The 12,279-nt window shown below is 37.9% G+C and overlaps 2 protein-coding genes across 6 annotated transcripts; one reads left to right on the top strand and one right to left on the bottom strand.

Moving 5' to 3' along the window:
• Nucleotides 1-5,557: 5,557 nt before the first annotated feature.
• LOC126732363 (uncharacterized) lies at nt 5,558-11,923 on the bottom strand. Of its 2 annotated transcripts, none has more exons than XM_050435158.1 (2): nt 11,301-11,923; nt 5,558-5,579 (listed from the first exon to the last, which is right to left on the bottom strand). In XM_050435158.1, the coding sequence occupies exons 1-2, from the start codon at nt 11,852-11,854 to the stop codon at nt 5,573-5,575; spliced, it is 561 nt and encodes a 186-aa protein (XP_050291115.1). In that variant the 5' UTR covers nt 11,855-11,923; the 3' UTR covers nt 5,558-5,572. The 2 variants fall into 2 exon arrangements, with proteins under 2 accessions (XP_050291115.1, XP_050291114.1); XM_050435157.1 differs by lacking the exon at nt 5,558-5,579 and adding an exon at nt 7,740-8,146.
• Nucleotides 6,401-10,697, top strand: LOC126732362 (BTB/POZ domain-containing protein DOT3). 4 transcript variants are annotated; one of them, XM_050435154.1, is made up of 7 exons: nt 6,401-6,543; nt 6,747-6,816; nt 7,816-8,711; nt 8,909-9,027; nt 9,118-9,173; nt 9,296-9,424; nt 10,063-10,697. In XM_050435154.1, exons 1-7 carry the CDS (start codon nt 6,401-6,403, stop codon nt 10,414-10,416), a joined length of 1,767 nt encoding a protein of 588 aa, XP_050291111.1. In that variant the 3' UTR covers nt 10,417-10,697. The 4 variants fall into 4 exon arrangements, with proteins under 4 accessions (XP_050291111.1, XP_050291110.1, XP_050291109.1 ...); XM_050435153.1 differs by having other exon boundaries at nt 8,909-9,173; nt 9,296-9,340; XM_050435152.1 differs by having other exon boundaries at nt 8,909-9,173.
• Nucleotides 11,924-12,279: the final 356 nt, after the last annotated feature.

The following is a 12,279-nucleotide window of genomic DNA, read 5'->3' as shown; positions in this document are numbered from 1 at the left end:
TAATAAATTGAATTAGGGTTTATCACATGCACACACATTAAATTCAACATGCAAATTGATTGATAACATATTAGATGATGTGATATGAATGTTGGCCACCATAGTCTAGAAGACCGGTTTCACCGGGTAAGGTGGGTGCCTAACATCTTCCCACCTTGTAACATAGCCTTCAAACTTAGATCAAGAGTTGATAGACCAATGCTTATCCTTGTAATTTTCAATTTTTAGATTGTAACTAGGAAACAAAGTTATGTACTTTATCTTCGATTGTATCTAGGACCAAAGCCATGTAATTTTCCTATGATCAATGTAAATTCAATTAAAAATTAATAAAATGAGGGATTTTTCAATTTCAGTTTTCTTATTTATCCCAATAATTAAATAAGTGGCGACTCCATTGTAAAACCCTTAATCTAAAGGGAAAAATATAACTAGTCGAACCTCTATTTTGAGAGGCAATAACACGACTCCACCTATTCACGTGGGTTTAGCCCAACATCTTATAAAAACAGGCTGGGGGTGCGGTCTCTCACATGTTACTGCCTTTATGACATTGTTTCCCACTGTCAGCTAGAGTTGTTTGTAAAACAGAGCCGAGAAACCGTTGGGGCCTGGGGCCTTTAGGTCCTGCATCTGGAACAAAACATCTTTGATCTCCTCCGGGGTTGGGATGCACTGTAATCCCTCATTTTCTTCTTCAGTGATGCAAGGCAACACCAAGTGATCCAGGTGTTCAGGGAAACAAACTTCTTCTTCTTTGAAAAGCTCAATGAAATTATCACGGAAATGGGCTTTGACTTGGCTAGACTCATTGATCCATGTTCCTTCCTCTTTTTTTATTGCATCTATATTATTTTTGTCCTGTGAATGATGGTGGATAGATGAAAAAACTTTGAGTTTTTATCACCTAGTTTGAGCCACAATTCCCTGGACTTTTGTCTCCAAATCACTTCGCTTCTGAGAAGCCATTCAAAGAGCTCGGTTTGAAGATCATTTTCCAAAAGACCATTTTCATGTGAAGGTTGCCTCTCTTGGACATCCTTTATTTTCTTGAGCAGAGAGTTTATCCTGTCCTAGCAGCGACCAAAAACCTCCTTATTCCATTTGCGAAGGGCCTCTCTAGTTACAGCTTGCTTTTTGTATAGTTTAATAAACTCTGAGCCCAAGACCTTTCCCTTCCAAGCTTCCTCAATTACATCACTGCATCTATCATCCCTCAACCAAACCGCCTCGAACCTAAAAGGCTTGTGAACAAAACTATCACTTGGGTTTGTATTCAACAGAATTGGGGCATGGTCTGACTTGATAGCACCTAAATGCGTGATGGCTGCCCTTGGGTAAGCAAGCCTCCAAGATATGTTTTGCCACTCCCCTGTCAAGCCTTCTTTTGATAGAAGCTTTGCCCCATTTACCTCTGGTCCATGTGAACTTGTTCCTTGAGTACCCTAAATCCACAGCATTAAGCTCGAAAAGAAGTTCCTTAAGGTAATTTATTGAAGAGGAGCCACCCTTGTTACCACCCAATTGTTCCTCTTCATTGACTATAAAGTTAAAATCTCCCATGACAGCCCACGGCCCCTGGTGAGATTCAAGAAGGGCAAACAAATTTCCCTACGCTTTCTTCTTCTTTGAGTGGTAAGATGGCCCATAGAAGCCCACTAACAACCACTTAACACACTGGTCAGAGACCTTAACTGCAATCAAATCCTTATTAAACTCCACTTCTTTTAAGTTCACTCCATATTTCCACATAATACATAAACCACTTGCATTGCCTTTAGCCTCAACAACACAAGAAAAATCAAACTTTAAAGACTTTTTAACAAACTCCATCCTATTTGCATTAGCTTTCGTTTCGGAGAGGAAAACCACGTCAGGCCTTGCCCCTTTTATTTGAGCCCCAAGGGCTCGAACTGTCGAGGTGTTGCAAATACCTCGACTAGGATTTTCATGGTGATTTTGGAGGCATGATAAGGCTCGCCTCCTCGGCCGTTTTAACAGTGTCAGAGAAAACACAATCAAAAACCATGGGAATGAAAGGGAGAATTGGCTTAAGAAGGAGCTCACCATGATTTTTGGCATCATTTCTCTCCTCCAACATAAAAGATTCCAGTCTGGAACTCGGAATGAAAGAAGCTGAGCTTGGGTCGAAATAAATTGGCTCTGAACCCTTGACTGCTGTCCTTAGCCTCTTTGAGGAATGGTCTAGCACCGGTTTTGAAGTTTTCCTTTTAAGGCTTGTGGTCTTTGCTTCTGTGAGGAATCGGAAAGGTTTTGTGGAAGGTGAGGTATTTGTTTCGATAGAGGCATCTTCAGAGACAATGGTGAGGGTATTTTGGTTTTGGGCATTTTGAGTGATTAGGTTGGAGTGATCGATGTTAGGGAGTTGCTGTGGATTGGGAGTTGTTTTTGGGCTGATTGGGTTTGGGTCATGATATAGTTGTTCCTTACTTGGAGGTGAGTTTGGCACGTGGTTACTGATTAGGTCAATAGATGGGCCCGAATGTTGTGAAGGAAATTGCTCAGTAGTGTTAGGACCTTTATGCAGCCCAATTTTAACCAGTGTCAAAAGAATTAGATTCCTCATCACTTAGTTGTCTAGGCCCACCTCATTTTGAACAGATAAGCTTTGCGTATCAGCAACTAGCTATGTGAGCTTCGTTCCTGGATTCGCGGAAACAGTCCCTGCACCGTCCTTGCTCATGGTATTCACACTGTCCTCAGGTGTGCACGTGTCACATCCTTGGCCATTACCACTAATGTGGTTGCTCTCGGCTTTTTGCCAGCTGTGGTTGCTGTTGGCCGGCTCACTGCTTTGGTTTGACAGGCTAGCCGAGTCTACCGTTGAACTTGCATCGGTGATTTCATCAGGAATATCTTCGTTATCCGTTCTGGGCCAAGGACCAGTAGCCTTAAACATTTCACCAGATGGGTTCTTGAGTTTGAACACTTCAGTTGAGCAATTCTTTTGGTCATGCCCAATGATACCACAACGATCGCAGAGATTTGCGATTTTCTCATACTTTAAACCAATCCATAAATCTTTTATGTTTGGCCGCGGAAGGAAAACTCCTGGGGATAATGGATTAGCTATGTCCACTTCAACTCTGAGCCTGATGAACTTACTCCAAGCACCACCCGGTTCACCTATCAAATCAACTTCCAAGACTGAGCCCACTCTAGACCCATTCCTTTTTAGATTATCCTTTGTTCTCCAGAGAGGAGGAAGTCCATGAACTTGGACCCATATTGAAGATGTAGAAAAATCTACTTCCTGCCATGTAAGTTCTGGACTCCGCCTCTTAAGAACTAAATGGCTCCCTCTGATGGACCATGGTCTTCTCGAGTACACTTTGTGAAGGTCTACTTCATGGTGAAAAATGAACACAAAAACTTCTTTGTTGAGTCTTTTAACTTCCATTGGGAACACAGGCTTCCAAGCCTTAACTGTGACATATTTTACCATATTGTAGCTAATATTTTTGGAGGTTATGATTTTGGCTAGAAGGAAAAGATCAATAGGTCGGTTGGTATTTTGGTTTGGAGGGAGCTCAATTCTGTTTTCTTGGCACGAACATTTTTTTGTCCTGGCCACTAGATCTGAGACCTCCATAATGGAGACTAAAACACCAGGATGGGTAAGGGTATAAACGTTTGTTTCAGTTCAATGGGTGCAGAAGGTTAGGAGGGGAAAAAAGGAAGGAAAAAAGGAAGTAACAGTGAGGAGACTAGCTCCAGTGAAAGGGAAAAGGGATGGTGAGGAGACTTGCTTCGGTGATAGGAAAAGGGGAAAAGGTACTATACTAGTACGGAGAGAAAAGGAAGGTAATATTACATGACAGTGCTCACTAACCTTATGTTTGTATGGAAGGACCTCGCCTCTCCTCACTCTCCATCTCTCTCCAATCCAAACTAACCATAAAGTTAACCAACTAGTCCCAAAATCTTAGGAAGTTCAAATCCTAGAACTGGGACACTAAAATGAGATTCACAAAAAGTTCAAGGCTCAGGCAAGGTTGGAAAAACTAATGCAAGAGAACATCTTTTTTCTTGGGATGAGTATACAGATGAGGTGAGACCAATAATTTTTCAGACATGCTTCACTTTGTCCAAATTGGCCAAGGAGGCAGGTCCAATATGTTAGAATTATGTGCTCTAAAAAACAATATTATGCATTTTTTATTTGATAATAAAATTTTATTTTCACATACATAATTTTTATATGTATATTTCATTGTTTAAATGTGGCATGTGATGTCGCCTCTGTAGAAAAATCATGTTAATGGTTAAGGAAACAAAGACCAGGAGTAATGATTTTTCATAGATTATTAAATTGTTTTAGGCTGTGGATATTAATTGAATATCACCATTGAAGCCTACACTTGTTGTGCTGCTATGTGATAGGAGTATTTACTCCATCATTGAAGTAGTTACTTAAAGCAGACAAGTGAGTGTAATGTAACAAGTACATACACTGAATCGGATCCGATCAAAAACACCTTATGAAGTGATCATTGTTAATTAAAACGTTGTTCTATCACAATTTTTCTATTGTCCTCAAACATGAGAGGTTTGTGTATATTTATTTATTTATTATGTACATAACTTTGACAATGTCAACTGGTGATGCTTATTTTAAAGGCTATATACAAACATGTAGGATTATGTGTGTAATGAGTAAAATATGTAAATGCTCTACAATGAATCCACCAGTCTCTAAAGAAAATAGTATATTCAGTTGATTTTCATATTGAAGTTAGATTCAAAACAAAACCAGCCGGTGACATTTTTTTTAAAGTGTTTTTCATATATATAATATTGTATATATATATTTAAAGAGTTTTTTTAAAGATATTTTGGAGTCCAATAGAAATTATGAAATCAAGAAATCAAGAAATTAAGGGTTACATAAGCTAGGGACATGACAATGATATTAATCCAGTCTTAGTGGCCTGTGGGAATATAGTGTGGTAGAAGGACATAGATATAAAATTGTAAGTAATGAGACCTCATTTGTAATTCTCTAATTTTCAGGGGTCAATTGCAATGTGTTGATGAATATTATTGCAATCTGTAGAAGTTCAAATATTTTCTTGATATGGTTGAGAAAATTGAGGAATAATTTTAAAAGAGTTTCAAGATAAGTCAATAACATTCAAAAAGTTATTGATTAATCCTACAATTAGGATCCCACGTCCAATCTCTCTCTTGGATTTAGAAGTCTTAAAATATATATATATATATAATATTAGTTGTTGGCCATCAAAATTACTGAGTGATACTGCAGTCTTCTGAAAACTCAAAAAGGAACATAGAGAGAGAGACTTGAATACCTTGGGAGGCAACACACTTGGGTTGCTAAGAGGTACGCAATTTTGTTCTATTTAGAATCTATGGTTATATGGTACAACAATCTTTAAATGAAAATATAAATTTTGTTTTATATTACTTCCACAAAAACTATCACAATCATGATCCCACCCAAGCCGTGAGGATCCTAACTTGGAACTATCTTCGCCTTGCCCGAGCCGAGTCAGTTTGAATGAAAGTTGCCTGGTGAGGATTTCATATTCTAGAAGCTGCTCCAATATGAAGCCAATCAAGATATGGGATACACGCAAATGTATGGTATCAACATCAAATTCAATATTTTCAAAAATGTGAGAATATACAATCAGTCGTTTGGCTGTCAAATTACCAGTGAACAATGGGGTATCTCCCCTTGGACATCTTTGACATGTAATTGAACAGACAATAGTATAGAAGTTTTGAATACCCAGCACATTATCAAGGCTGTACAGTTGCATGCAGAAAGAGACCTTTGAATACATTTCTATTTCACATATTTCACACAAGATATTTTTTTTGAAATGAAACAAATATGGAAATAAATGTATGCGTGTTTCAAAATCGTTTGTTGTTCCCAAATTTTGTTTCAAAAAAAATGTCAGCAAAAATGTACGCGTGTTTTACATTACAATAAATATATAGTTAAAACAAATCCTCATTTTTTTTTTCTGGTAAGTAAACAGAAAATAATAATAATGTTTACATATATGCTACAAATGTTGGGAACGGTCAACCTACATATGAAACCACACAATCATCCATTGGTCCAGTCCACATTTGTGCGGTTCAAAATGGAACTGGCATAGCCAATATCATCTTCATTTCTCGGACACTAACCTAATGGGCCTCAATATATCACAATCGAATTTTGCGACAGGGAATAGACATCGAAGAAAAAAAAAATGAACCCCCCCACCAACCCTCATAATGGTACTCCTAAGCCAGCCACATACTCACTTCTCAGGCATTTATGTAGACAACAACCCACCCTATTAAACCATATTTTTTGACCATATGTATTGTCACTCATGTCTCCAGCTAGAAAGCCACCATGCAGAAGTCTCCTCAAGTAACTGAACCACAAAGCCCAGGGAGTGATTCGGATGGCATTGATCAAGTTCATGACCAACGCATCGTAATTCCCACCAAATTCGTCTCTATAGCTGATAGCTTGGAAAAGAGAGAACACTCACGGTAATAGAAGTATTAGTCTAGAATTGGCAACAAATCAGTTTATCATAGGAAAGCCACAGCATGTTCTTTCTAGAGAATGTCTAAGCTGATATTCTCTCATCTTTGACATAAATATTCAATTTTGGCATTTGTTTTTTTTTCCTCTGATCCATTTTGTTTTCAGCGGCTTCTCTTCTCTCTCTCTAATAAAATCTTTCTTGCAGGTTTATCACGTCTCAAATACCAACAGATTTATCAATTCAAGTTCAAGAAATTACCTTTAATGTTCACAAGGTATAAACAAGACAAAAAAACAATGTTCAATATTCAATATTCAATATTCACTATGAAACACACAAAAACTTGAAACTAAGTGTTTTTTTTTTTTTAATAAGTAACTTGAAACTAAGTGTTTACATATATATGCTCTCTCTATATATACATAACATATGCTTAACATGCATGTCAATTTTCATGCTAATCAGATGTTATTTACCTTGTGATCCATAAACTCATTTTTTATGAATTATTTTAAACTACAAAAATTTAAATTTAAACAATTGATTGATAATATGACTATTAATCTTTGATCACTAAGAAATTTTGCAAGCATGGAGAGTATATGAATATAATGTAATCCAACAGTAAATTTGTCAAAATTCGCATCTAATAATAAATTATTTAGTGGTGTAATATTACTTAGAGCTACACTAGATGTAACTTGAACCTAACTCATATATAAATATATATATATATATATATATGTTATGAGACACCACTTGAAACCATGTGTCACGTACACCACTTTGCATTGGTACAATTTGTTTCATTTGGAGTGATTGAATGTGTGTACTATACATGATCTAATAAATATAACACAAGGGACTACTTGATATGGTAGATATAATACACCATACCGATGCACAAAAACGTAGAATTCTTCAAGGTGCATCAAGAAAAAAAAGTAGAAAATCCCCCATGTAGAATTTCTTCTCTTCATAAAGCTCTAAACTCAACAACATTAAAGACCAATTCCTCTACCCAATTTTAGGAAGGGAAAAAAGATGTGACTATTGCCTAGTGAAGCAATCTAAACAAGAAGTCTCCCTTCCTTTTAATGTGACCATGTGAGAACTTAAATGCATAAATAAAACCATAGTGTTTTTGTCATACTGATTTTTCTTTGTTGGGGGCCAGATATAACTTTGACATCAAAATTAAAGATGAATATAGGGGGTAAGATAAATAACCAGAAGTATTCACTCATTTCATAACTCAATTCTCCTGAAACAGTATCCCTTGGTGTCAAAATGTGGCTACATAGGCCAATTGGAACTTCAGCCTTCAATCTCAAATTATGGGTACAACATCAATCTTGAAAACTTCCCAGGGGGATCAGAAACATTTGAAATCATTTTAAAATTCTGTTATGGTCTCCCACTGGACTTAAACCCCAATAACATAGCTTCAATAAGATGTGCGTCAGAATTTCTGGAGATGACTGAAGAATTTGAAGATGGCAATCTCATCAGCAAGACTGAAGCTTTCCTCACATTTGTAGTCCTTTGCTCATGGAAAGATACCATTACTGTTCTAAAATCCTGTGAAGCTCTATCTCCATGGGCTGAAAATTTACAAATTGTTAGAAGATGCTGTGACTCACTAGCTTGGAAGGCTTCTAGGAAAAACTCATCAACTGGAGATGCAGTTCATGAAGAAGGCTGGTGGTTTGATGATATAGCTATCCTTCGTATTGATCATTTCAGGAGGATTATAACAGCAATAAGGGCTAAGGGAACAACACCAGAGATCATAGGTAAATGCATCATGCGCTATGCAGAGAGATGGTTGCCGGGTATGGACATGGAGATAGAAGGAGTTAGAGGATATGGCCATGGAAAGAATGAGCTTCAGTTCAGTATTTGTAGTCAGAAGGAAGAAGGGGGCATTGCACACAGCAAGGAGCAAAAAGCAATTATTGAGAGCCTAATAAGCATGCTTCCTCCTCAACAAGAAGCTGTTTCATGTAAATTCCTGTTGCAGATGCTAAAGATGGCAATGGTATATTCTGCAACACCAGCTTTGATTTCGGAGCTTGAAAAGAGAGTGGGGATGATGTTGGAAGATGCCAGTGTGAATGATCTTCTGATCCCAAGTTACAAAAATTTTGATAAGGGGAAACTAACAAAGTGAGTATACTAACTTCCTCTTTCTTCCTAAATTGTGTGATATGACATTACATTCCAGAAAAATTTTAATAGAAAAAGTTGTTGAATAACTAACCAAATAGACTAAGACTCTATAAAAAGAATAACTAACCACACTCCATCAAGAAACTAATAATACTAAATTTTCATCCTTGGTATTTCATTAATGGCTGGCACAGTTCTCCTGAACAATGCACAATGCATGACATAGATGTGGTGCAAAGGATAGTGGAATATTTTTTGATGCATGAACAGCAGCAGCAGCAGCAGCAACAGAAGTCTGGCAAATGCAATATAAGTAAGCTCTTAGACAATTACCTAGCTGAGATTGCAAGAGACCCAAATCTCTCTGTCACTAAGTTCCAAGTTTTGGCTGAATCGTTGCCAGAAAATGTTCGAACATGTCATGATGGTCTCTATAGAGCCATTGACACCTACCTCAAGGTTACCTGTTATCCTCTCCCATTCTTCTTCTTGTGTATTATTATTATATTAATCTGCCTTTTATTTTTGGGAAGAGGAAGTGAAAGAAATTTTTGAACTCTACAATGTAATCTTCTTTTCAGACTAATCGTTCACTATCTGAGCATGACCGAAGAAGGCTGTGCAAGGTAATGAACTGTGAGAAACTGTCTCTTGATGCATGCATGCATGCTGCACAAAATGATCGATTGCCTCTAAGAACCATTGTCCAGGTATATATTTTATGAATTCTAGACCTTGTCTTACACAAGCCTTGTAGATCTTTTAGTGAGTAATAAAAGTAAGAAACTTTTAGATCCATACAAGTCTTACTCTTACATACTTCATCAACAAACAATACTAGGTAGTTAAATAATGAATATTGGATAAAGAATGGACACTAGGCCAAAATATCATTATTCTTACAAAGTACATTGATACTTCATATATATGCATATATATGTGTGTGTGTATATATATATATATATATATGAAGTTATGCATGTTTGTATTTATGATGTCACAAGCACAGCCTGCCTATCGTTATAGATTTATAAGATTCAACAAAGTGACCTATCAAAAAATAAAAAGATTCCACAAAGTGAAGTTCATAGTCTTTCTTGTGGGCTACAATAAGTTGAGGGGGACCTTGGCCTAGGGTTCAAACCCACGCTCTTCCCTATGGGAAGAGACAAAAGTGCCACTGAGCCAAGAGGCTCTTTGCAAAACTAAGTTCATAGACATGTAGCTAAGTAAGACTGTAAATGCACTCAACAGACATAAAGTGCCATAAGCTCAGTGCTCACCAGTATGTAGCATATCAACTTAACATTTCTCACATGTGGAAGAGAAGATGAGATGAGATATGCAGGTGCTACTGTCGGAGCAACTGAAGATGAGGGAAGAAATGCTAGATAAGAATGGCAATACCTCTGAGCCGGAGGGAAACCAGTCATCTACAAACATGGAGATCAAGACTATGAAGACAGAGCTTGAAAACATGAAGACGAAGATGGAAGCGCTACAGAGTGACTACTCTGGGCTTCAACAGGAGTATGGAAAGCTAAGCAACAAGCCAAAGAATGCATCGGGTTGGGCATTCAGTTGGAGGAAGATCAAGAACTCCTTCCATACAAAATTAGATGGGGATGAAACTGGAGATGGACAACAGAGACCCAACCCAGCCCGTAGACGTAGCTTCAAACGAAGGTCATCCATCTCCTAAATTTTCTCAACATCTAAGATCCTGCACTATAATGCTAATTCCATCCAAAAGCCTTCAACAGGATCATCCATATCTGCTTTCCCAATTTGGTGGGGTTTCTTTTCACAAGGTTTAGAGCAAACTAATAATCTGTATTATTTAATGCTTCTCTAGCTTTAATGGATTTTTATTACATATACCCAAAAAAATAAAAAGCTTCTCTAGCTTGGAAGAAAAATAGCAGATGCCCATAGAACTTGTATCAGTGGAGAGTGAAGAAAGGAAGTCCATAATTTTAGTCACATACTATTTCTATAGTCTCATACATTGTGTAGTTAGCTACACTTTATGCTACAAGACACGAACAAAAATTTAATCAATTTAAGATTCACAATTACGTGCTCATTGCTCTCAGGTGAAGCTCAGCATCTTCCACCACACTAGCTACATTTACATTTCGCATATCAAGCAAAACATCTAATTTTTACTCTGTGATCCTCTGAAACCAACTTAAAAAAGTCGTTCGATCAAGAATCAATTTCTAAAATTAAATTTCACACTCCATTTTATTGTTTTCATATAAATAACTACAAGCACTTTTCTCACAATAACGCATTCCTAATTTCAAATCCCTGATACTCTTCAATCCTCAATATTCTACACTTCACAAACACAACACATTCCATAGCCTAAGTGAGATTTTAAATACATGTACCTAATGAAATAAACAAAATAAGCCACAAACAATTCTCATTCCATCAAAATGCTTTTAATTCTTCTTTCCTCTTAAAATAACAAGAAGTTCTTATTCTAATCTATCATAAGCAAAAGCATAAAACATTCAAAAATCCATCAAAATCATAAGCATTTCTAAGCACAATCAATTTTTTTTCTCAAAACCCTACCTCCTCGCAGAAGTAACAGGAGACCTCATACTGCTCCACGGAAACTTCGCCACTTCACCGCCGCCGCCTCCGCCTCCTCCGCCGCCGCGACGGCGTTCTCGATCTCGATCACGAACGCCGAATCTTTCGTTTTTCTTCTCGGCAACCCTAGGCTTATCATCGACGAGCCAGTGGTGCTTCCCTTCGCCGTCCTCGACCACGCTCGACTTGGTCTGCTTGTTCATGCGCTGCTTCGCCTCCTCGAGGATCCGAATCGGGTAGAGGTCCGGGGAGATGGAGAGAGGGCTTCTGAGAGTGATGTACGCCTTTTTGTAGTCCGGTTTGGCGACCAACAGGCCGCCGCGCTTCTTCTTCTTGCCTTCCATGTTGAGAGTGCTGACCTTGTCGACCTCGAAGCCGTAGAGGGACTCGAGGACGCGCTTGATTTCGATCTTCGAGGCGGAAGGGATGGTTTTGATAGCGATTTCTGTGATGTTGTTGAAGTTACTTGGCATCAACAGCTTGATTGGGAGGTTCGCGAAGTGGACCACTCGTCTTCCCAATCTGCTTCCCATATTTTCGGCTTTTTTTTTGTGTGAACTGTGGAGTTGAGCAGAGTGATGAAGATGAGAAATGTGGAGCTTTGTGTGTGATTAGGAATGGGCCGGGTCTTAGCTAATGCATGCGGTAGTAAAAGTCCAACCTATGAGTGTTAATGGGCTGCCAGGTATGGACGTGGGCCTTGTATGAGGGCATTTTGGATAACATAGACATTTGACAATTTTTTTTTTCTTTCTTTCTTTCTTTCTTTCTTTTTTTTTTTGGGTGAAAGAGCATATAGATATAGAGCAGAAATGGAAATAAGACTATTACACATAGCTGCCCTATATCAAGGGGCAATAGGTTCTCTACCACAACCGATGGGCAATGAAAAAAAAAAAAAACAATAGAAGCAGAAAGGGGAGATCTAAATTTGGCCAATGCATCAGCACATTGGTTA

This window comes from Quercus robur, chromosome 6 (genome assembly GCF_932294415.1).
Source record: "Quercus robur chromosome 6, dhQueRobu3.1, whole genome shotgun sequence".
NCBI classification, from domain to species: Eukaryota; Viridiplantae; Streptophyta; class Magnoliopsida; order Fagales; family Fagaceae; genus Quercus; species Quercus robur.
The sequence above is the reverse complement of the archived record's forward strand: the minus strand, read 5'-3'. Positions and strand labels throughout refer to the sequence as shown.